At 52.0% G+C, this 21,250-nt stretch overlaps 8 protein-coding genes across 8 annotated transcripts; 4 read left to right on the forward strand and 4 right to left on the reverse strand.

The window, feature by feature from the left end:
- Positions 1-418: 418 nt before the first annotated feature.
- INS49_006244 (uncharacterized protein) lies at positions 419-1,978 on the reverse strand (the record flags this gene model as incomplete). Its single annotated transcript, XM_043167017.1, has 1 exon — positions 419-1,978. One exon carries the CDS (start codon positions 1,976-1,978, stop codon positions 419-421), a length of 1,560 nt encoding a protein of 519 aa, XP_043028161.1.
- A 2,878-nt stretch (positions 1,979-4,856) lies between these two features.
- Positions 4,857-5,503, forward strand: INS49_006245 (uncharacterized protein; the record flags this gene model as incomplete). Its single annotated transcript, XM_043167018.1, has 3 exons — positions 4,857-5,151; positions 5,217-5,292; positions 5,353-5,503. 3 exons carry the CDS (start codon positions 4,857-4,859, stop codon positions 5,501-5,503), a joined length of 522 nt encoding a protein of 173 aa, XP_043028162.1.
- Positions 5,504-5,743: 240 nt separating this feature from the next.
- On the reverse strand, positions 5,744-7,693 carry INS49_006246 (uncharacterized protein; the record flags this gene model as incomplete). Its single annotated transcript, XM_043167019.1, has 5 exons — positions 5,744-6,731; positions 6,785-6,822; positions 6,874-7,101; positions 7,154-7,490; positions 7,542-7,693. The coding sequence occupies 5 exons, from the start codon at positions 7,691-7,693 to the stop codon at positions 5,744-5,746; spliced, it is 1,743 nt and encodes a 580-aa protein (XP_043028163.1).
- Positions 7,694-9,284: 1,591 nt separating this feature from the next.
- INS49_006247 (uncharacterized protein) lies at positions 9,285-10,913 on the reverse strand (the record flags this gene model as incomplete). Its single annotated transcript, XM_043167020.1, has 4 exons — positions 9,285-9,329; positions 9,391-10,395; positions 10,444-10,640; positions 10,787-10,913. 4 exons carry the CDS (start codon positions 10,911-10,913, stop codon positions 9,285-9,287), a joined length of 1,374 nt encoding a protein of 457 aa, XP_043028164.1.
- Positions 10,914-12,541: 1,628 nt separating this feature from the next.
- On the forward strand, positions 12,542-13,395 carry INS49_006248 (uncharacterized protein; the record flags this gene model as incomplete). The annotated part of the gene is made up of 3 exons (XM_043167021.1): positions 12,542-12,745; positions 12,810-12,846; positions 12,944-13,395. 3 exons carry the CDS (start codon positions 12,542-12,544, stop codon positions 13,393-13,395), a joined length of 693 nt encoding a protein of 230 aa, XP_043028165.1.
- Positions 13,396-14,736: 1,341 nt separating this feature from the next.
- On the forward strand, positions 14,737-17,034 carry INS49_006249 (uncharacterized protein; the record flags this gene model as incomplete). Its single annotated transcript, XM_043167022.1, has 7 exons — positions 14,737-15,378; positions 15,435-15,680; positions 15,870-16,100; positions 16,219-16,232; positions 16,297-16,324; positions 16,403-16,649; positions 16,724-17,034. 7 exons carry the CDS (start codon positions 14,737-14,739, stop codon positions 17,032-17,034), a joined length of 1,719 nt encoding a protein of 572 aa, XP_043028166.1.
- Positions 17,035-17,620: 586 nt separating this feature from the next.
- INS49_006250 (uncharacterized protein) lies at positions 17,621-18,376 on the forward strand (the record flags this gene model as incomplete). Its single annotated transcript, XM_043167023.1, has 1 exon — positions 17,621-18,376. One exon carries the CDS (start codon positions 17,621-17,623, stop codon positions 18,374-18,376), a length of 756 nt encoding a protein of 251 aa, XP_043028167.1.
- A 1,036-nt stretch (positions 18,377-19,412) lies between these two features.
- On the reverse strand, positions 19,413-21,250 carry INS49_006251 (uncharacterized protein; the record flags this gene model as incomplete). The annotated part of the gene is made up of 4 exons (XM_043167024.1): positions 19,413-20,129; positions 20,209-20,688; positions 20,742-21,021; positions 21,084-21,250. The coding sequence occupies 4 exons, from the start codon at positions 21,248-21,250 to the stop codon at positions 19,413-19,415; spliced, it is 1,644 nt and encodes a 547-aa protein (XP_043028168.1).

Below are 21,250 nucleotides of genomic sequence, written 5' to 3' on the forward strand. Positions count from 1 at the left end.
TTTTCCAACCTTGGTCGAGCTTGCTCACTTTCGAAATTAGTAGGGCACGAGCCCACAGGGTGATGATTATGTCCAGCGCTTTAGAGATCATACATAGTACGACGCGACATCTGGATGAGTAGAACATATGGAATGCATAGATGCTGTCCTAGAGAAGGGGTATTGTGGTATATACGGCTCCATTCCTGGTCTCACAGCCAGTGAGTCGGGCATAATCGTGTTAGGTGCATCTGCCTTCGTGAACATCAGATCGTAACTCATGGGAAAAACAATTCTTCTGATCCCACTCATTTACTTTTCCCTCCCCTCAGCAAATCATCGAAATTAGTAACCAAGCAGAAGCAGTCTTGTCCTCAACCAGACCACAAAAGAACAAGCACACTTGATAAGTTCTGCAGCCCATGCCTGCAGTCCCACCTTAACAGAAGGTGAGAACATCATTATCCCACATAGCCAGGTCCTCTGAACTGCGATCCTCATGGATCACGTGGAGGCCAGAGGAGAGACCCACGAGGTCAACTGCGCTCCCCAGTCCGGAAGACCCTTCTTCGGCGTCATAGAAGGAACCCAGGTAGTTGATATCATTGCCGTAGAAGACCTCGTCCCCGTCACGGGCTATGCCTTCGTAAACCACAATCGTTCCGGCAGGGTCCTTCCAGAAGCTGGGCTCCTCTCCCTTTTCGGAGTCATCCTGGCCGCCGTCCGTGTCTCCGTCTCGGGCAGTCTGGTCCGAGGGGGAACTTGTGGTTGTGGACGGCTCGGGGTTCGAGGGCCGCTGGAAAGGGGAGATGACTCTTTTCGAAGGCGAGTTTTCGTCGGCGTATGGATCCGGATTCAGTGGTCGCGCGTATGGGGAAGGCGTATGCGGGCTTGACGGCGAGATTTCGGCGCTCGGCGGCGTCTGTCCTGCGGAAGACTCTGAGGGGACTTTGCAGGAACCATCGAGGGCGACGAAGTAAGACGTCTCTGGGTACAACACAAAACGTCGACCGAGGGTGTCTTGAGCTGTGATGGTCGGGCCGGTTGTTTTGTTCTCCCAGTCCTTTTCGTGTTTCATCATGTTGATAACCGTGAGGGGGCTGGAGTTGACGTTCGCTACGTCTTGGGCCTTGACGGCAGCCAGAGGACCAGAGTCGACGTCTGTAGCATCTTGTTTGTCGGGATCCCGGCCACAATGGCAGCACTGCTTTGGCGGCGACGGCGGAGCGTCATTCTTTGGTGTCAGGCATGGTGTTGTCTCAGGCTCGCTGAGCTCATCGATCCTGGAAGTAACCACAGATGTGTGGAGAGAAGCCCTTGTGCTGATCCGCAGCCCTGATTCTGAGCCAAGCGACGACATAGGCGTGACTGTCCTGCCAGCAGGACTGTTCCGGGACAGTAGGCCACTGTGGGTCCGCACTCGGCGGACCTCGTCATTGTGAGAGAATATTGTGCTTGTCCGGCTTGGAGGCCGAGAGGATATCCACTCATCCTCTTTCGGCGGGCTGCCAATCGACAGTGATGGCGAGGACGACACGTCCCGTAATGCTGGTTGAGATGGGCTAGGAACAATCGGCAATTGTCTGTTGACGTAGGCCAGCATGTCAAGATAACCCTCAAAATCAGATACTGAGACATTAGTATCGATATCAGCGCTTACGCCTCCATGTCGACCGCCGGACCTTGAGCTGCCGTCGTCCGGCAGGTCAGGCAAAGGTTTGTCGAGATTGATCGGAGTGTGGATGCGGATGGGCGCGAGAGACGGAGCGCCGTCCACAATCATAGGACCGCTCTGGAATGCTGGTTTCGATCCACGGAGGCTGGTTGGGCGCCTGATTGCTGACTTGGCCGCCTTCACTTTGAGTGAAAATGTCGACATGGATGACCTTAGTGTCTTCTGGGTGGGTTGTGTGTCGGTTTCCATGGTTCTTCGCAACTGTGGTGGTGTAGTGTTGGACAAAACATCGCCTTTGACATCCTTAGGTTTCCCTAGAGCCATTTCTGGCCCGACCAAGAGAAACATGCTGTCCAAAGAAAATACACATAGACATTGACCTAGTCGCGCATATTAGCCACCAGGAAGCAATAGGTGTGCAAAACAGACGTTCCAAGGTTCCAACGCGCGAAGATAAGAAACAATGCCGCGTATCAAGGTACTATGTAAATGAAGATGTTGGGCCCTCGGAGGTCTTGTCACGAAGGCAGCCTTCGCCGTTGGGCTCCAAATAGCTCTTGTCCGTCGCTTATTTTGACCAGTCTTTGGTGAGCTTCTGACAAGGTTTCTGGAGCAAGAGATGCGGCGTTTGATTCACATCGACGCCGCGGGGGAAGGACTTCCCTCCCCGGATCGTCCGGACAACACGAGTAATAAACAGTATTGGCAGCTACGCGACAACTGGTCGCAAATAGACTGGAAGAAAACTTGCTCTCGCAATCCAGCACCACTTACCTGGTCTTTCTATTGGCTTTGACTCAAAATCCTTCCGTGCGAGCTGAAGAAGGAGGCATTAATGTCGAGATGATAGCGAGCGGTCCTGGTGAGGCTCCCCCTGCACGATTTGAGGCAACAAGAGCCCAAGTCGGCAACGACAATTACGAAAGTGGATCTGGTTATCCCATTGGATCCGGAGGGGGCAGGTCGACTGATGAATGTCAGGTATCAACTGCGCCATGCGCGATCGCGTCGCAGAAAAATATCTTTGGCCGCATTGGTTCCTTGCGCGTCTGTTTCTTGTTTGACCATTGCAGGGTAGAGGTGGCGCACGGTCAGGTTGGCATCTTGATTTCCGCCTCAAACTTTCGTATGTTTCGCAGGATCATAAACCGATTGGTCTCGATAGGATTTTCATTGCGTCAACTAGCCCCTTTGAGCGCGGAATCACGCCCAAAACCTTCACTCCACACCTGTCACCTGTGCGCAACTGAAAAATCATGCCCAGAACTGCCAGATACTCAGCGTTCAGGCTCCCTTCTCCTTCGTACCTTTCCTGCGCTCAGACGCCCGGCGGCTTGGGTGGACCCCAATGACGCCCTCCCACGGTCCGATCCTACCTGAGCACGCACATTACGGATTTAGCACTCCGATTCGTCCAGGTCTAGCCGGCGAGATGATCTGGTCCGCATTTTGTTTACTCCGTTGGTGACGACATGACGTTCACGCTCGCAATACTCCAGCGGGCACGGCCACGACGTCCATACCCGAACCGCATCCTCAAAGCTACCTTGCAGATAGCGGATTGGATTCTGGTGCTTTTTATGCGCCTTTGGCGAGTTGTATATCGTTCTACTATTTGTTTCGGTCGCTGCGTATGTCGCTTGATTATGACAAGCTCCGTAGCCTTCGATCCATGTTCACAAGCCAGTCCCAGGTTTTGCTTCTCAAAGGAGTAGACAAGATGTGAATAACACGGAGTGAGAACTGCATAACTATGTTCAGAGAAATTCAAATCGGAACTCGATTCTGTGAACGCACCACAAAACAGACGAAAGGCAGAACTTCCGAATTGAACGAGGTTGACAGAACCGGGGTTGGCCTTGTGTCGAAGCCCAAGTTTGCAATCACTCTTGCGAGCACGGCTGTGACAAAAAGACCGGTGCACAAAGCTCTTGTTTCTTCAACCACTCTTTTCCTCCACTCGAGAGACAAACAGCCACCCATGCTGAGAGATTGTCGCTTGATACGGTAATTGAGGGCTTTTGGTCCCGGTGTATCGCTTAGACTGCACGGAAGAAATTTTGGAGTATTGATTTGTGGATTAAGTGGAAAGCGAATAGCACAAACGCCAACACGACAGACGGCATTGAAAGGCTTGCTAATTCAATTGTTGGTATAGGTCATTGTTCTACCGGTTCCGGCGATGCCCCGGCACGAGGTATTCAAATCTATGGACTCACAAGCTACGCTGGGCTAGTGAAAGAATTCCAGCGTAGTCTCCTCCAGTAGCGTGATAGGAAATATTCAACCCTTCGGGGGAATTATCCGTGATGAGCTCCAGGTGTCGGCTCAAATGCAGGTAAGCGGCCCTACCTATCGACTACTTACGAACTGTGGTGCTCCTCCTCTACCTGTAGATCACTCACACTCTCAGGTTTCTGAGGGTGGTAGACACTGTTTTGGCCAGTAGTTCAGTCTGTTTTCACCATGGGAATACTAGGCCAGGTTCAATTTCTGTGCTAGCAATGCTGGAAAGGAGAATCCAAAAGTCTCCTTGTCATTCGCCCCTCATTGAGAGATTTAGGTACTGGAAAGCGAGAAGTTGAGTGCCTCTGTCATTGTGCGTTTCAGAGTAGCATTTTCTGAGAACACGTCCATGGCTTGGTAAAATCCAAAGTGTTCGAACCTGCGTTCGGAGTGCGTCCGGCCACCGAGGCTCAGGGACCGACAAGATTCGTCCTGCATGCGTACAACCCACCACCATCAATAGTTCGTCGAAGGATGCAACGGCTAGAAATTTAGAGCCAGCACCACATGATCTTTCCATGCATAACAACTGGATAATATCGTTCGCTCCAACTTTCGCTCCATGGTTTCGGGGCCGATGGGGTGTTGGTCCGCTTGACCGGCTGACAAGGCCGAAGAGTGCACGTCTCATGCATAGGCTGAATGGCGGTACCATGCTGACGAAACAGACTATTGAGGGCTAGAGCATTACATCGTGCACAGAATGGCGCACCATAGGCTTCCTTCCTAGACCGGGTTCCTTATGCGGCTTGCGTGTTTGACAATGGAGTTTGAGGCTGGCATTCGCCTCGTAACAGCTCGTGGGAACTGTCATATCAGGCACAAGCCCGGGTATTGATATATAAGGAAGAGGTGGGGACACCCAGATCACATCCTGTATGCCAAAACTCCAGAGAACCGAAGACACGCTCCCAAGATGAAGCTTTCGCTCTATTATGCCTTTGCATTTCTGCTCGCGGTATCCTATGGAGTGGATATCAAAGCTAGAAATCCAACAACCACGACAGTCACAGTGACTGTTACTGCTACTGCATCTCCTAGCAAGACCACAAGCACCAAGACCACGACTTCGAAGACCACAACCTCAAAAACTAAGACTAGCAAGACCACATCCTGGACCAAAACAACCCTTACAACCACAACTTTAAGCACAACGAAATCCTCGTGTGCCCCTACAGCGCCGGCCGGGACACAGAGCCTCTACGGCCAATGTCAGTATAAACTGATTATACTTCTGGCAGTTCCGTCCGTTACTGATACAATGAGGTCGCTGCAGGTGGTGGCCTGAACTACTGTGGTCCCACGAATTGCCCAAAGGGAGCATACTGTCGGGATGGGTTGCTGGATGACAAGTGAGCCCGGGCTTGGTCACATTTAAGAGAAGTTAACAGGCAGCTAATCTTGTCCCACAGTCCGTTCTATTCTCAGTGTGTTGCAAGCAGCACCAAGACACCTGACCCCATCATCACCAGCACTATCATTACGACCGTCACCGTCACGCCGACCTCCCCAGGGATTACATATATCACAGTCACAACGACAGTCACAGCCACATCCAAGTAATACTAGATGCTTATAACGGTGGTGGGTCAGTGGGAAAGGGACTCAACAGTGGTGCGGAGATTGTTGATTAGCGGTGAAGAAGAGCTTATACAAGCAGATAGCCCATCAACGCATGCAATTTGTGTTGTTGATCAAGATGAGACAGTAGTACCACCATATGTACTTGACACTGTTCAGAATGCAGCCGCCGCAATCTTTTCCAGGAGGGAGGTGACGTGAAGTCTGTCCGATAAAGCCAGATTACTTGGGAGCCATCTGCCTCCAGAAATCACACCTCTTTCCTCTACCTCCCTCCCACGTCCTGGCATCAACTTCCCTGAATGCATTCTCCAGTCCAGGCTCAACATTGACAGCAATCTCCCCAAGACCGAGCCCGGCGTCTGCTGTTGTCGGCGTGCCGCCAGTCTGGTTGAAATTAACCATCAAGTTGTTTCCCCATCTCGGCCAGTTCGACAAAACGTCAGAGTCAGAGTTATTGGCAACATCGCTTGGTATATTTGGCGATCCAGTAGCGATGTAAGCACCCCACATGCTCTGCCATGCCCGGACAAACGCAGCCCCTTGATTTGGTGTCGACGGGCCAAGATAGCCCGAGATGTCAGCTCCATGGGGAGCAGGCGGGCTGGTGTATGTGAAGAGGTATGACGACTTGGCTGAGTCGCCAGTGTAGCCGGTTGCTACCCAGTAGGAGGGGCACTGGAATGTGGCTTCAGCGTAGATGGCGTCGGCGCGCTGTTGGTTGCCAATGGCGAAGGGTGACACGTCGACCGCCGTCGGACCGCTGTCGCCTGCCGTTGCGAAACGAGGGTTGGTGGTGTCCATACCATATTCGGAAAGAGGGTACGTCTTGAGCACAGATGCGATGTCGTTGTCGTCGAATCGTGGAAAACTGACGCGCAGAAATTCGACCAGTGCCTTCTCAGTGGTGATATTTCTGGGTACGAAGATAGGGCCTTCGTCTGCGTTATGGCTGGCCCACATGTGGTTTCCGTTCACTGCCCTGTCGTCCAGCAGTTGGGTAGACGGGGCTTTCTGGATGAAAGATCCATCCGTAACGGGGGCGAATGCCCACGTGCCGTATGCTGCAGCATTGGTAACATTGATATTCGCTTCCTGGAGAACTTCGACATCTTTGCTGCGAAGGCAAGACAGTTTGTCGGGATCGCCTTCGCACCCGCTCAATGTGACAAACTGGTCATACAGGGAGGTTGGGAAATCGTCATCATAGCTGAGATTTTGATCAGTCGAAGAGCAGTAGAAGAGTCTCAGTATCTAACTTACTTGTAATGTCTAGGAAGATATGGCGAGGAAGCCATACCCTAAAGAGTGGTTAGACGACGCCAGCTGTACAGACATATGAACGGCCTCACCTTATCGAAAAGCTTGTCCCCGTCAGTACCACCATTCGCGATAGAATGCATCATGACTGATCCACCACCTGCAGACACGCCGTGGATAGTCACCCGTGACTTGTCTCCGCCAAATAGATGAATGTTCTTTTGTATCCATTCTAGAGAGAACCTCTGATCCAGTAAACCAGCATTCAAAGCCCCATCCGTCTTCACATCTTCAGATGACAAGAACCCGAAAGCGCCGAGCTGCAAGGCTTTAGATATCTTGGATATCGTACCACCTGAGTGTTTTACTTACTCTGTAGTTCATGGAGACAGCAACAAACTCGTTTCCGTTGGCGTTGATAAATTCCGTAAGGTCATAACTCCCGTCTGCCTGGCCGTAGCCTCCGCCATGAATCCAGACATAGACAGGGAGCTTTCTGGCCCCGCTCGGAGCATAGACGTTCAGGAACAGGCAGTCCTGGTCTTCTTCTGCTCCGAGGGGCGGCCATGCAGGAATGTTGCCTCCAGCGGCCAAGGTTTGAAGGCAGGCGGACCCAAAGGTGTCCCCTAGCACGGTCTGGCCAGTGTACTCTGGCTCAGTAGGGGCGCTGAAGCGAAGGTCTCCAATCGGAGGAGCAGCATAACGAATGCTACGCCGAGGTTAGCAGCTAGCCAGATGTACCTGAATCAACGAAACCCACCCTTTCCATGTGTTCAAATCCGTGCTGTTATCGTAAACACCTGTGTATCTCTCGTATCCGAGGTCAACGGTGAGGTGTCTGGGATGGGCGTGGCTGAGCAAGGCGAAACCTGCTACCAGAACTGCTTCGATGCGCATATTACGAGCTGTCATGTTGGGCTGTCCTGGGTGAGTAAACTGCTGTAAATTCTTCAACTATCTGATATTCCATTGAGCCGGATCTTCAGTGATCTTATATTCCACTAAAATGAGCGATAAATTCAAGTTCTTATTGTGTGACACAAGACTGACTCAGCGAGGCGCATTCGATCAGTTTGCTGTACACGTGGACGCCCAGAACCTGGGTAGGAATGGGGCGAAAATAAGATTGATATCAGATGACTGAGACAAAAGAACTACCTGCCCACGAATTACCCTTTGAAAGGACTCACTTCTGTGGCTAAGCAAGCCCTGGCCGTCAATTCTTCTGTCAGAAGACTCGAAAAACGCTGCGGTTTCGGGAAGGTGTTCTGTCATGACGGTGAGGGATTAGAAATCTGCACCTTAACTCACAGCAAGGAAACAAGAGTCGTGTGGTATCGGTACTCAGCTTAACCCATACATGCAAAAATTCAGGTTCACGTCAGCAAGCCACGTTTTATCCTCGTGGGAGCATATGGCTGTGCTTGTCCCGTTGGATTCCGATGTGTGCCTGGTCCGCAAGCCGTGAGGTACGTCGGATGACGAGAAGAAGGATTTATTCATTGCATCCATCCACGGGGAGGCCGTGTCACATGACGCAGTCGTCATCTGATGATACACAAAAGGCATGGGCATTGACAGGCACGTGGGAGCTAAGTCCCAAAGAGTGTGATGCTTATTGTAATCTTGTTTCCGCATTCGAACAATACACAACTTACATTTGAATCTAGCCCCATTTGAGAATCCATAGTCTTGTGTGAGAAAAGGAGGATTTCTTATGTGAAGAAACATATTCAGAAAAGAATAAGTTTCTGGGCCAGGGGGCTATACAACATGTGCGTATCAAGGTGGAAAGCTAGAGCGTAGGTCCCCACAACAAGGTCAATGCCTAGGAATGCTGTCATTAGGAGAACATTTCAAATCGACCGACATTTCCTAAAATGGACGTCCAACCTAGGTAAAAGGAGAGAAGCCGTTTGGATAAGAGCGAGATGTGGACCAAGCCTGGCAGCATTGCCATGATTGGGTGAGAGATAATAGGACCAGCAAAGCTAGGATCTTTGAAGACATCTTACAAAGACATATAGTAACGGAAGTGTTTTCCGTGAGAATTATCTCAAACAGTATCGTTAAAGTACTTCACTATGAGGTATCATTGCCAGCTAGCAAAGAATCACAAAACATAGAAACGCGATTCCAAATGACAAAAACTGAAATTCTGTCTGCCCCCTCCCCCCCTTTCGGCGGGCGCTGTTAACAGACAAGCAAGTTCCTAGAATGAATTGGCTACCATTCAGTCCATATGTTGAATAAGGTCTGAATCTTGGGTATGTGTTCCATGCTCGCGGCGACTTCTTCAATTCTTTTCATTTGTTCTTTCCGTAACTTGGACCCAAAAGTCGGAGATTGAAAATAGCCCGTACAATCTTGCTGTCCATGGCCTGTAAATCATCCAAAAGTCAATAATGCTGAGGGTGAGGAGCGTGGCCGCAAGGATGTACCAGGAAAGGTCCTGAGGACGGAACCATATGTGGCATGATATGAAGCAGAGGAAATCATCCGCTCACCTCTCTGGCTTCAACAGGGCCATATCAAAGTTACGAAAAGTCTGCGAGGTCAAGGCAGGTCAATGAAACATTGCTTTCAGAGTGGGCTCTTCCTCGTCTCACCTCAAATGTGATTTTACCAAGCTCTATCATGGCTACCGGCTTACCCAAGCACTGCCACTTCCCATCTCCAAATATCAAGTCGTTCGTCCTGGTCATTGCCGTCAGCTTTTCGGTATCTTTCTCGAACCACCGTTCAGGTCGGAAGCCCTGAGCATCATCCCCATATAGTGCCTTGTCGTGATGCATTGCACCGGCTGAGTAGCCTATGCAGGTACCACCGGGAATGAAGACGGATTTTCCATCAACCGTTACCGTGTCTCCTCCTGGTGGAACGTTTTTGCTGAAGATGTTGACCACGGGCGGCCTGACCCTCATTGCTTCCCGTATCACGGCCTGCAGGTAAGGGAGTTGTCTCGCCCGCTCGTGGGGGATAATGCCCGAGGCTGATGAATGGGAGGAGTGCCCGGATTGGACCGCCTCGTCGATCTCCTCTTGCAATTTCCGTTGGACACGAGGGTTGGCCATAAGGTGTAGGAACACTCCGTTGATGGCAGAGGACGTTGTGTCAGAGCCGGCTACCACCTGTTCAGCGGCCTCAGTTCGCAATTCGTCGTCGACCAGCCCGTGGCGGATGAACGATGCAAGCATGTCTGATCGCTCATCGGTGGGATCGGCAGCTCGCTGGTCGACGTAACGAAAGCATGTCGCGATCATCTTCCCAAACCCCGTCGGGTCCTTTGGGGACGGGGCAAGAATTCTCCCAAACCATGGCACGTGGGCAAGCCAACTTATTCCCAGGGCCATGAAAACAGTGGCCAGGTAGAGCCCTTCCTCGCTTGATTTGATATAGTCTGAGACGTCTCTGTCGCTCACCAGCATGCCAAACGACCTACCTAATCCCACAGAGCTGATGACGTCCAGCGTGAAGTATTGCACCTTCTTTGCGCACTCCATTGGAACAACCCGCTGCTCTGTGGATAGGTACTTGGATTTAATAAGTTGCACGAATTCTTGAACTCGCGCATCGACCGCGGCTTCGAGGTCATGGTTCTCTCGCCCCGAGTACTGTTTGATGGTCAGCCAGCGCCCATGTACGACAAAGGGGTCTCTTACTCCTGGCGCCATTTGCTTCCTCCTCTTTTCATGTTTGGCGTCGTCGGTCTGTGTGAAGACGTTGTCTCGACGGTGCTCAAAACGTAGGGCCTGATAATACCAGTCTGACCTTGTATACCCGGCCTTTCTGTTCACACGAGTCCAGAGCTCAGGAGAAGAGGTAACGAGAACATTCGGCGCGACCCGAGCGATGGGTCCTTTGCGAATGTCAGGTTACAGGGAGGAATAGTAAGCTAGGATGTGATCTTTGGGGGTGACTTGCCATATTTTTCATTAACGCTTTCATACCAATCGTGCAGTCTGGGGCCTATCATCTCCTTGGAGTGGAAGAAATCAGTCAGACCTGTTCCAGGAGGCCCTCTGAAATGTCGAAGGCGGCGGTATGCCAACGTCTTCTGCCCAATTAGGATGATCAGAAAGACGAGGCCAATCAGCCATGGCGAGCTGCAGTCCGGCAGATTCAATCCCATTGCTGTCTGCACCTTCAGAGCTTCAAGTTGTTTTGAATTCAGCGCGAGCCTGTCAAGCGAAGGAGTTTGAAGGTTCACGGGGATGAGGGGATCGATACATCGGCAGTGGAGTCAGATAAGATGACATGCAGATGCATTCGACGTGGAAGGGGGATGGCAAAAAGAAAAGAAGAGCCAAGCACTCATAAGCCGGATGTACATATTCCCCTCTCCCGAACCACAATACGTGAATACCCCACCAAATAAGCGGACGTGCGTTTTACGCTTTGCATGTAGCTGGTGAAGACTCCAAACATAGTCTACCTATGGTAACCACTCGAGCTCGGCCTGCTCCCGCCCAAATAATAAATGTCAGTCCAAGTTATGTGTCGAGCAGCTTGGGTTGCGCCGTCGCTGCTTTGATTTGCGTTGCGTCACCAATTACGACGGCTACATGTACACCTCACATGCGATAATGCTAGCCATATAGTCCAGCCTGCCTGATGTGAGATAAAATTAAATGACGAGGGAGGAATAATAAAAGTCTGCCTGGTTACTCCTTTGTTTGCTCTGCTCCTTCGCCTTGCCTGTGGTCTATCTTGGCTCGCCCCTCCCTCCCTCCGAATCGGTCGAGCTTTTAACATATTATATATCCGTTATGGCTGTATTTGTCTCTTTTTGACATAGTGCAACGTAGCATATCACATAAGGTGCCAGATATATCATATCTGTGTACTTTACAGTATTTAAACAGCAAGGACCTCCCAGTAGCTGCACCAGTAACATGAAAAGTCGTGTCCTGACTTCGAGCGCTTGACGACTAGAAGAACGGGCATATAAAAGAACTCTCCCTTCGGTTGGAACCTGTTGGCCATGCATTTTAGAAGGGAGATCCGCACCTATCTCGACTTCTCTCCCGTGGCGGCAGTTGCTGCTTTGTGTTTCTTTGTGAAAGCGGTAAACACACATGGCCGCTTACAGGAAAGCCCACATTCGGTCTTTTTCGGGTGCTAAAATTGTCGAGCATGAGCTCGGGGGACCTCATTGCTCACAACGGCTTCCTGTTAATGCTTGCTAAGCTTGTGCGAAAATAGTTCTCAATATCCATGTCCTTGTATTCAACCGCGCTTCATATATATTCTTGATGTCACTAGTCATTCAGGTGAAGCCCAAGCTCCCCCTCCCCTTCCGGTCAAATTATGCGCTCCGGTCGCCAGATTAACTCAACGCAAAATTGTGTCATTCAAGAATGGTCGCGATTCCAGACGTGGCGATGCCAAACAACTTCACACATCTAGCAGCTCTGTTACTGCTCGTTTCGCGTGTTCTTTCTCAAAATACTATCGAAGTAACTCGCCCTGGTTGTGAAGTGCGGCTGAGTCACGTCCACGTGTACTATTTCTGTACGTTTTACTGATGATCAAATGCATCCAGGCTAACTGCTATCGTGACTTATGCAACACTACCACAGAGCAGTTCCCATGCGGTTGCGGTAATGCAAGCTCAAATGACCTCTTGTATTGCTACGTTGACTATTGCTCGTTCTCAGAGTTTCAAAGTACGTCAGATCATTGGTTTCCATGGATTCACATGAGGCCTAATATTTGAGCACATGTGTGTACAAAGTGATGGCTCACCGGCTAATCATTATGTTGAATCCGACAGTCAGTCGACGCCTATTATTCGACGAATGTGGGTTCAAACGACCAATCGATACATACGATCCGGAATTCACCACGACTTCTATTATTGTCATTATCATAGAGACTCTGTTTTTCATACTACGGCTTGTGTCAAGACTGAGCGGGCTGAGTAAATGGGGTTGGGATGATACCTCCTGTGTCATTGCATATGTTGGTGGTACTCTAATCTAGTCGATAGAGACGGAAAAAAGTCGTGGCTGACATGAGCTGATAGACCTTGTTATTGGGCGAATCCGCTGTTTCTCTGTTGGGTAAGCTTCAACCCTCCCCCCTTCCTCTCCCCAACAACCTCCACCGCGCCTTTCCCCTCCCGGCCAACCCATATTGGGATATTGACTCCAACTGCAGGTGGATATTATGGATTCTACATTCATTCCTGGGATCTCGATTTCGAGAGGTTGGTAAAGTTCCTAAAGGCCAACTTCGCGCGAGCCGAGATCTATCCTTTGGCTTTGGGTGCTTGCAAGATGTCCATCATCTTTTTGTACCAACGCATTTTCGAGGGACCTCGTATCCAATGGGTCCTCAGGGGAACACAAGTCTTCAACATCCTCCTTTCTCTCACCTTCTTCATCACAACTTTCTTTGTCTTCCAGCCGCTGTCCTGTAACTGGCAGGTTGATATGGACAGTAGCTGCGTTGTAAACGATGCCTGGGATGGATCCGGGGCTTCTTCGGCTATCAACGCTGCGTTTGATATCTGGTTGATCCTCGTACCGGCATTTGTAGTGTGGAGACTTCAGATGAAGATCACGAGAAAATTGAGTGTTATTTCTGTATTTGCTACCGGGTTTCTGTGAGTCATTTTCAATCGGCAGCGAAAATACCAAACAGGCGCGTTTCGTATTCTAATATTCTCATGTTTAGAACTTGCTGCGCTGCAATCTTCCGCTTTGTCATCCGGCGTCTTGAAGATCAGCTTTCAAGCCCAGGCAAGTGGCTATGTCCCCCTCGAAAGTTGAAATGATGAGGCCACACACTTGACGCATATAATATTCTAATTCATCCACTAGATGTCTCTAATTACACCAGCCAAAGTATTGCTTGGGCCATCTACTACTCCTACCGTGCCGAGCTCGTCAGCTGCTTCATCATATCATGCCTGCCGGCAGTGAAGCAGCTCATTGAGAGAAAGATTGTACCTTCAATGACTGGGTACACCATCAAACTGTCCTCAAAGATAAAAAGCAGCAAGAAAGATGACACCGAAAATGGAATTCATTCGGACGGGACAGACGAATCTACGCAGGATTTGAAAATTACAACCAAGCCCATTCTGGATTCCCGCAGAGAGGTTAACTGAACCCGACGCTGATTAAGCAGCCTAGAAATACATCCTTACCTGGCGTATATAGGTAGTATACTTGTATTTTGTAGTATAAATCTTATGGTATTTGAAGAAATGTGAGGCTGAAAGATATCCCGGCCCGTTTATGCTAGAAGTCATCTTGTTTTTTAATAGATAGACTGAAGACTAAGGAGTCCGTTGGGAAGCCTCACGCCGACCTCGGCCGGATGCACAAGGGATGTTTTCCCTTAAGCGCAGGAATAGCCTCATCCTGTACTTAGGGGAAAACACCCTGTAAACCATCACCACCAAAGCCAAGACAGGCAAATTTTCTTAGCCAACTGTTTGCCCATAGATAGTGGGGCGGCACCAGACAATGTCAGTTTTCGGTCATTTAAGTGGTCTCGTTTTCAATCTGTACACATATACTTCTTAAGCAATATGCATCCAGTCCCTTCATACAGTGACAAACGCTTAAACACCCAGCGTTTAAAAAAAAAAAAAAAACAATACAATATCGATAACAGTAGGTTTGGAACACAATTATCTATAGCTTGTGGCTAATTCGGTTATTTAAAGGGGACCAGGTCTCCCTATCCCACACGACGAACACGGTCGCGTTGAACAGAGCACATCTGGTCATATTATCTTCTTAGAAGACGAGTACCAATACTCCAGAATTATTCCAGTGAAACCTTTCTACGTACATTGTCCTCGGACTTGAACCAGCGGTCTGAGACGCAGTGTTCATCCCAGCTCCATCCCGCCCCCGCCGATCCTCCCACTCCCGCGCAGAAATTGGAAAAGAAAAGCCGCAGCCATGGGAGACGCACGCCTAGCTACCATATCACAAATGAGCATATTCGAAGCGTCCATCGACGGCCTACAGAAGGGACTTTCATCCGGCGCTATAACCAGCGTCGAGCTCGTCGCCAAGTATCTGCACCGCATCAGCGCACACGACTGCCGCGGGCCAGCCCTCAACTCTATCCCCATCCTGAACCATACCGTCTTCGAAGACGCGGCAGCTAGCGATGACAGCCGCGCTCAAGGACAGCATGTACGGCCCCTTGAAGGTATTCCATATACAGTCAAAGACAGCTACAAAGTCAAGTCCATGAGCGCGGCCGCCGGCTCCCCGGCCTTTCGAAACCCGAAAGCTTCCGAAGACGCCTTTACCGTCGCCGCAATCCGTGATGCAGGTGGCGTCCTCCTCGGCCGCACAAACATGCCGCCCATGGCAGACGGCGGGATGCAGCGCGGCATCTACGGCCGCGCAGAGAACCCATACAACCCAGCCTATCTCGCTGCAGCGTTTGCGTCGGGCTCATCGAACGGTTCGGCCGTATCTGTTGCGACTTCATTTGAGGCGTTTGGCATGGGTGAGGAGACGGTGTCTTCGGGGCGCTCGCCGGCTTCGAACAATGCTTTGGTGGCATATACGCCGAGCAGGGGCTGTGTGTCCATTCGGGGAAATTGGCCGCTGCATCCTACGGTGAGCAGTCTTTGAGCCGCTTCATTCGAGTTGGTTGCTGACGACTCTTACTGCAGTGTGATGTGATCGTCCCTCATACCAGGACGATGAAGGAAATGCTGACACTGCTGGACGTGGTAACTCAAACTGACGAGATTACCGAAGGCGACTTTTGGCGGCACCAGCCATTCATTCACCTGCCGGACGAGCTCTTCCCCGGAAAACCAGATTCATTTCAAGACATCGCTTTCCACCCCACCTGTCGCTCTATGGTCTTCGAATTGCGGTCCCATCAATGTATCTTGGCGGCCCGCCACCTCAAGGTGTTGTTGACCCGCCCTATACTTCTCAAGCAGTAATCGACCTCTGGGAACAAGCTCGCAAGGATCTCGAATTCTCTTGGAGCAGAAGTAGTGGTTGTTTCCGACTTCCCCGTGGTGACAGCCTACGAGAACCCTGCGCTCCTACCAGAGGGCTGTCCCCATCTGCCGGACTCATGGTTTGACGCTGAGCGCGGCCCACTCGTTGCTCGCGCCTGGGATGCCTTCCTTAAAGCCAACGATGATCCTGAGGTTCCTGATTTATCAGAGGGCGACCCTCTAAACATCTTCCCCATGAGAGTGCGCACGGCAGCTGGGCTTGCGTTTTTACCGATGGCCAACGACATTCACTGGACACGCCTCCCCGCTTATGCCAAAGACGCAGGCTTGTACGAGACCGAGGGCCTCGCTGAGGGGCTAAGGGTACTAGAGTCTATTGGGAAATGGCTAGGATGACTATCTTACTGCTAACAACTGTGATTTCTTCGTTTTCCCTGCGGCTGGAGATGTTGGGCCCTCCAATGCTGACGAGGTTGTTCAGGCTGCAGCAGAGGCGTAAGTTGCTAAAATAAACCAAAATTTATATCTCGTGTATAACACAACTAACGTATAATCTTAGGTGGCGCAACGGTGTCAAATACAGCAATGTAAATCAAATCCTCCTTTGCTATCCCTCTTGCAATCCATCCTAGCCCCCTCCTTATACAAACCCAAACACGAATCAGGGTAACCGAGCCTTGCGACACCTCGGCGTGCCAACCGTCTCCGCCCCAGTGGGCCTCATGGCGGACAAGTCCATGCCCGTGAACCTGACATTCGCGGGACGAGCCTACGACGATGTCACCCTACTAAAGTGTGCGACTGCCTACGAGGCCACATCTCGCAGTCGGACTGCACCAGCACACACGCCGCCTCTGTCGTCAGATGCCATCGTGACTGCGGAAGAGTGTACTCACGCAGCGAGGCCTGAATGTAAGCAAAGACCTGCTCCCCAAACCGAATGTCTCGGGGCCATTTGTCCCGATGGCTGACTTTGGCAGTTGCAGTGATCGTCGAAGAGTTCGCAGTATCTACAGTTGAGCCAAAGAGAATCTCAATGCGATGGGTGGTCAAAGTCGACAGGGCAGCACGCGCGAGCCTTGAGACCGCGAATGAATTCCCGCCGTTTGAGCTCACCGTGGATGGCTGCGAGGTGCCATTCGACAATCCCGTGGCCACCAAGAGGTCTGATACTTACGTCTTCGAACTCAGAGACCATGTGGTGCCTACGGTGGAGCGAGTTGCCGTTAAGCCAACCGAGGAACCTGTGGTCAGAGATATGGTTATTGTTGAAGTACCTACGGTATATAAGGCTTGATCCGGCTGACGGATTAAGCGTTCGCTTTTTCCACAGTTATGGTTGTTCTCCTTGCGAGAGCGGTGTTGGGTGGGAGACCGTCTGGGTGGGTTTGGGCTTTTGTAGTCAAATTTAGACCCAATTCGCAATCAATCCCTAGCCTATAACGAGTAGAAAATATTATTATTAACCATACTAAGTCAAGGGATGCCTACGCATTGGTAATTCCTGCCCCTACTCATCCTCAAGGGGCGGATTCATCTGCCCGTCCACACCTGGACGATGGTCCCTGAGTCTTAGGTGTGACTCATTCCTTTCATGACCAGTGCAGTGAACAAGCAATGATATGAAATAATTGTATGCACTAGACTGCGTACAAACCCCGATTGACACGAGCATGGAGGATGTCTGTTCCTCCATATTCAGTACGCGCTTACATAACCAACTCGGACAGCCCGGACACAACCCCTGCAAGCTGCTTCGCCTCTGCTCAGTCATCAAAAACGTCACTGCAGCATGGAAGGCTTCAAACAGTCAACTGTAGACCGGCAGATCGTCTTCTTCACACCCGAGCCCCGGACAACTTTAAGGTCTTAATAACCAAATAATGGCTTCCAATGAGCCTAATAACACACCGCCAGCAGAGGCTTCATCCTCGACATCGGAATCCCAGTCAGCGTACAACGACCTCAAACGCCTGATCCCTTCACTCGCCGCAGAACTGGAACTGCTCAGGACCTCCTTGCGCGAACACAGCCTGTGGCTACTCCGATACGGCCACACAAACAGCCTTCCAGGAGCATCCGCAGCGGGCCCCTCCGGCCAGGCAACAACCAGCACCGCCCAGCCGCCCACCGTGCACCCAGACCAGGACCGCTACATCGAGCCACGGCCCATCCCGCCCCCGCCAGGGCCGCAGCAGCAACCAGCGCAGCCTTCATCGTCGTCGTCGTCGTCATCATCACAACAGCAGCCGCCACCGCCACCGCCCCCGGCCGGCGACCAGGAACCCGAGCTCCCGGGGTACTCTGCCTCGGACGTGCCGCCGTACACGGGCGGGTTCAGCACCGTGTCGGCGTCGACGCGCGAGGAGGTGCGCCAGCGGCGCGACCAGCTGACCGAGTGGCTGCGCGAGGGCGAGGACGTGCTGCGCGAGTACTCGGCGCGGTTCGCACAGCTGGCCGAGGAGCTGGGCCAGCCCGTCGAGGACCCCCTGGGCACCTGGCACAACGCGAACCCGGACAACGCCCTGCCCGACTACCAGCAGGTCGAGGAGCGCGAGGAGCTCATGGTCGGGGGCGTCGGGGAGGTGCCGCCGCCCTATCTGAGCGACAGGCCGACGCCCAAGGGTGGGCAGGGGTGAAACTGCGAGGAGGAGGAAGAATCGAGTTCCGGGTTCTTCGAGGACGGGTTGCTTTGTGGAGTCTAGCGATAGAGCAGGCACCGTCTATGAGCAAGTTGCATGTGCCCAGTGATCTCTATCATCTGGCCGTACGATACCCAATCCTTTCGGGTCCGAGTATCCTTGTCATGCCAATGACCCTATCATACAACGAGTGCATAACACGAACAAGGCGAGAAGCAGTTGGCTGCCAAATCCCCGTGTTAGCACACAATCACAGTGGTCACCGTCAACGATGTCGAGAATCTTCATTTCGCTTCCTAGCGATTTTGATAGAAGCCAAGCCCCCTTGCAGCACCCTATATAGAGTATGTCTCGGGCTGCCCATGTGGACATGAACACCGTTGACCCATCCCTGTCTGACCCTGATGTGCATGATCTGTCTCGAACAAGGACGGAGAAACAGGAAAGAGCAGGCGCGACATGGTTGCAGAAGAGACGAGGCGAGACCCCAAGAGACCGCTGTCAGGCGCACACTTCCAAACACCAGATCTTCAGACACTCATAGAAGAACAGTAGTCAACGTATCTCAACACGCATCAAGCCCCAAAGACATGTTCTTGCCGGTCAACCAGTCGGGAGATACTGTGCCTCACAAGCCCTCGGCTCGGTGCAACGGGCCCCGGGAGCGGGGAGGCATGCAACATCCGTTCCGCAATGGAGCACGGCAGATATTGCAGGCGATGACAAGGACGCTGACAGCGAGGGGCTGTCCAAGGATTCCACAGTGTTCCAAGACACCGCATGCCGCGGGCAGACATGGCGAGGAAGGTCACACACAGCCGACAGGCAGCATTCCGAGACATCATATCATGAGCTCTGTCAGGGACTCATCTGCATCCCTGATCATTGATGACAAGATTGCGTGCTTGCGAACCTTGTCGCCATGGGTGGACCCTGTGCTCGTACAATCCGTGACGGAAGCGTGTCGTGCTTGTGCTCCATATGTTTGCTATTATGGTCCGTGACTACGGCTCACAACCGCAACGACAGTGGCTCAGCCACGACGGCCCCACCGCGAGATGATCTCGTCCCTATTGACATTACGCCCTCTTGCTAGTGCAGCAGCCTCGCTCTCTACGCGCTCAAGCCTGCTTGCGATATTCTGCACTTCCTGCGCCAACACCCCAATGGACGACTCGATCCCTGGATCCACGAGATGTACCTCCGCATATGGGCTCTCCGCGAGGACCGAGTCCCTGATAAGCTGCAGTGCAGCGCGTGCGTCGGCGAGGTGGGTTGTAGCTGCGTGCTCGAACGTCGACTGAACGCTGTCAGCGACGTCAGCTGCCTTTCGCGTGCGCTCGGCCAGTGTTTTAGATAGGAGGGCGGCTTGCGCCTGGGCCGAGGCTGTGGCACTGGCATCCTCATCTTCTACGCCCGGTAGAGAAATTGCCAGGTCCCCCAAGAGGTGTTCTAACGGAGACTCCTGGGATGCGCCACCAGAGGAACGTCTTCGGGATTTTGTGTTTGCTCTTGGACGGCGAGGCGCAGGGGTCATCATGTCGTCTGCTGGCTGGAACCGACGGGCCGGCGATGACAGCGGTGCGACGGTGGTATTAACCTTGGTGATGTTAGAAGCGACCGGCGTCGATATCTCAGCCCTTGCGGTGGCGATGATGGCACCCGTCGCGCTCTCGTGCGCTTTGAAGGATGTGACACGGTCGGACGCCCGTCGGATTCGATCTTGAACATGGTCCAAGCAATCAAGAATCTGTGGTCCGGCGGTCAGAATGAGGATGTTGCCCTCCTTCAATATTCGCCACTGGTCAAGTTCACGCTGAGAGACTCACATATTGAATGGATCCAGCGGCGTGGCTAAAGCCTTGGCCGGTCTTTGCGGATAATGATCTCAGGGAAGGCTCTAACCACTGCTGCTCGACAGACATCTGCGCGACTGGAAGGATCTCCGAGTACAGCGACTCCAGCTCATCTTGCAGCGCTGCAATCTCTTCCTTTGGAGCCTGATTCTCGGATCCCGATTTTGAAATTGACTGCAGACTTTCCAGGTATGTGCGGTCCAGTTTAGTACGGATGCATTCCACGGTGTACTTGATTAATCGGGCACAAATTTCCCGGAGCTGGTCGACAGTTTCGGTCTCCTCGCGATCCTCCGTCTCGAGCTCCCAACCAAGCTTCTGAAGACTGGACAAGAGCTTGTCGTCGGACTGAAGGACTTCATCGACAATACTAGTCAAGTCTTTGCGCGATTCCTTGATCCCCTGGTCGAGTTCCGACATGCGGTAGCCGATCCCTTGTGACAGCAGCTCAACCTGGCTCGTTGATCAGCAAGAAGAGGGATGATCTGGTCAATAGAATTGCTCACATTTGTCCGCAGAGCTTTGCGGGTCGACTCCCACTCGTAAAGCCGCTTGGCCTCGAGGTCAGAGCGAGCATCGCCAGTCTTGCCGCCGGTTGCAATGAGCCGCGAGAGGGCGTTCTGCTGCTGACGTAGAGTTTCGGTCTGCTTGTTTATAGCATCGGTGGAACGGTTGAGCTCTTGGATGGCGTCTATGATTTCCTGGTCCCTGACAGGCTGGACGCTAGACAAATCTGCAGACGCTGCCAGGTTCTCAGCCCTGCCATTTCGCTCGAGAGCCAGGTATCTGGGCTCTGGGTCAGCAGGTACTATCAGGCAGCCACAAAGGCAAATCTGAGGGACGATTACGAGTTCAGCTCGTTTTTTGTGAGCAGCGTGTCCGTCACGAGGTGTGACTTGGCCCACTCGTGCAGCAGCCTTCCCTGCTCCTCGTCTTGAAAGACGGATTCGAGGGAGGACTGGTCCACGGGTACCTCGTATTTCCGCAGCAGATCGATCAAGATGTCATCAGCCAT

Source organism: Diaporthe citri (genome assembly GCF_014595645.1).
Source record: "Diaporthe citri strain NFHF-8-4 chromosome Unknown scaffold_2, whole genome shotgun sequence".
Classification (NCBI taxonomy): Eukaryota; Fungi; Ascomycota; class Sordariomycetes; order Diaporthales; family Diaporthaceae; genus Diaporthe; species Diaporthe citri.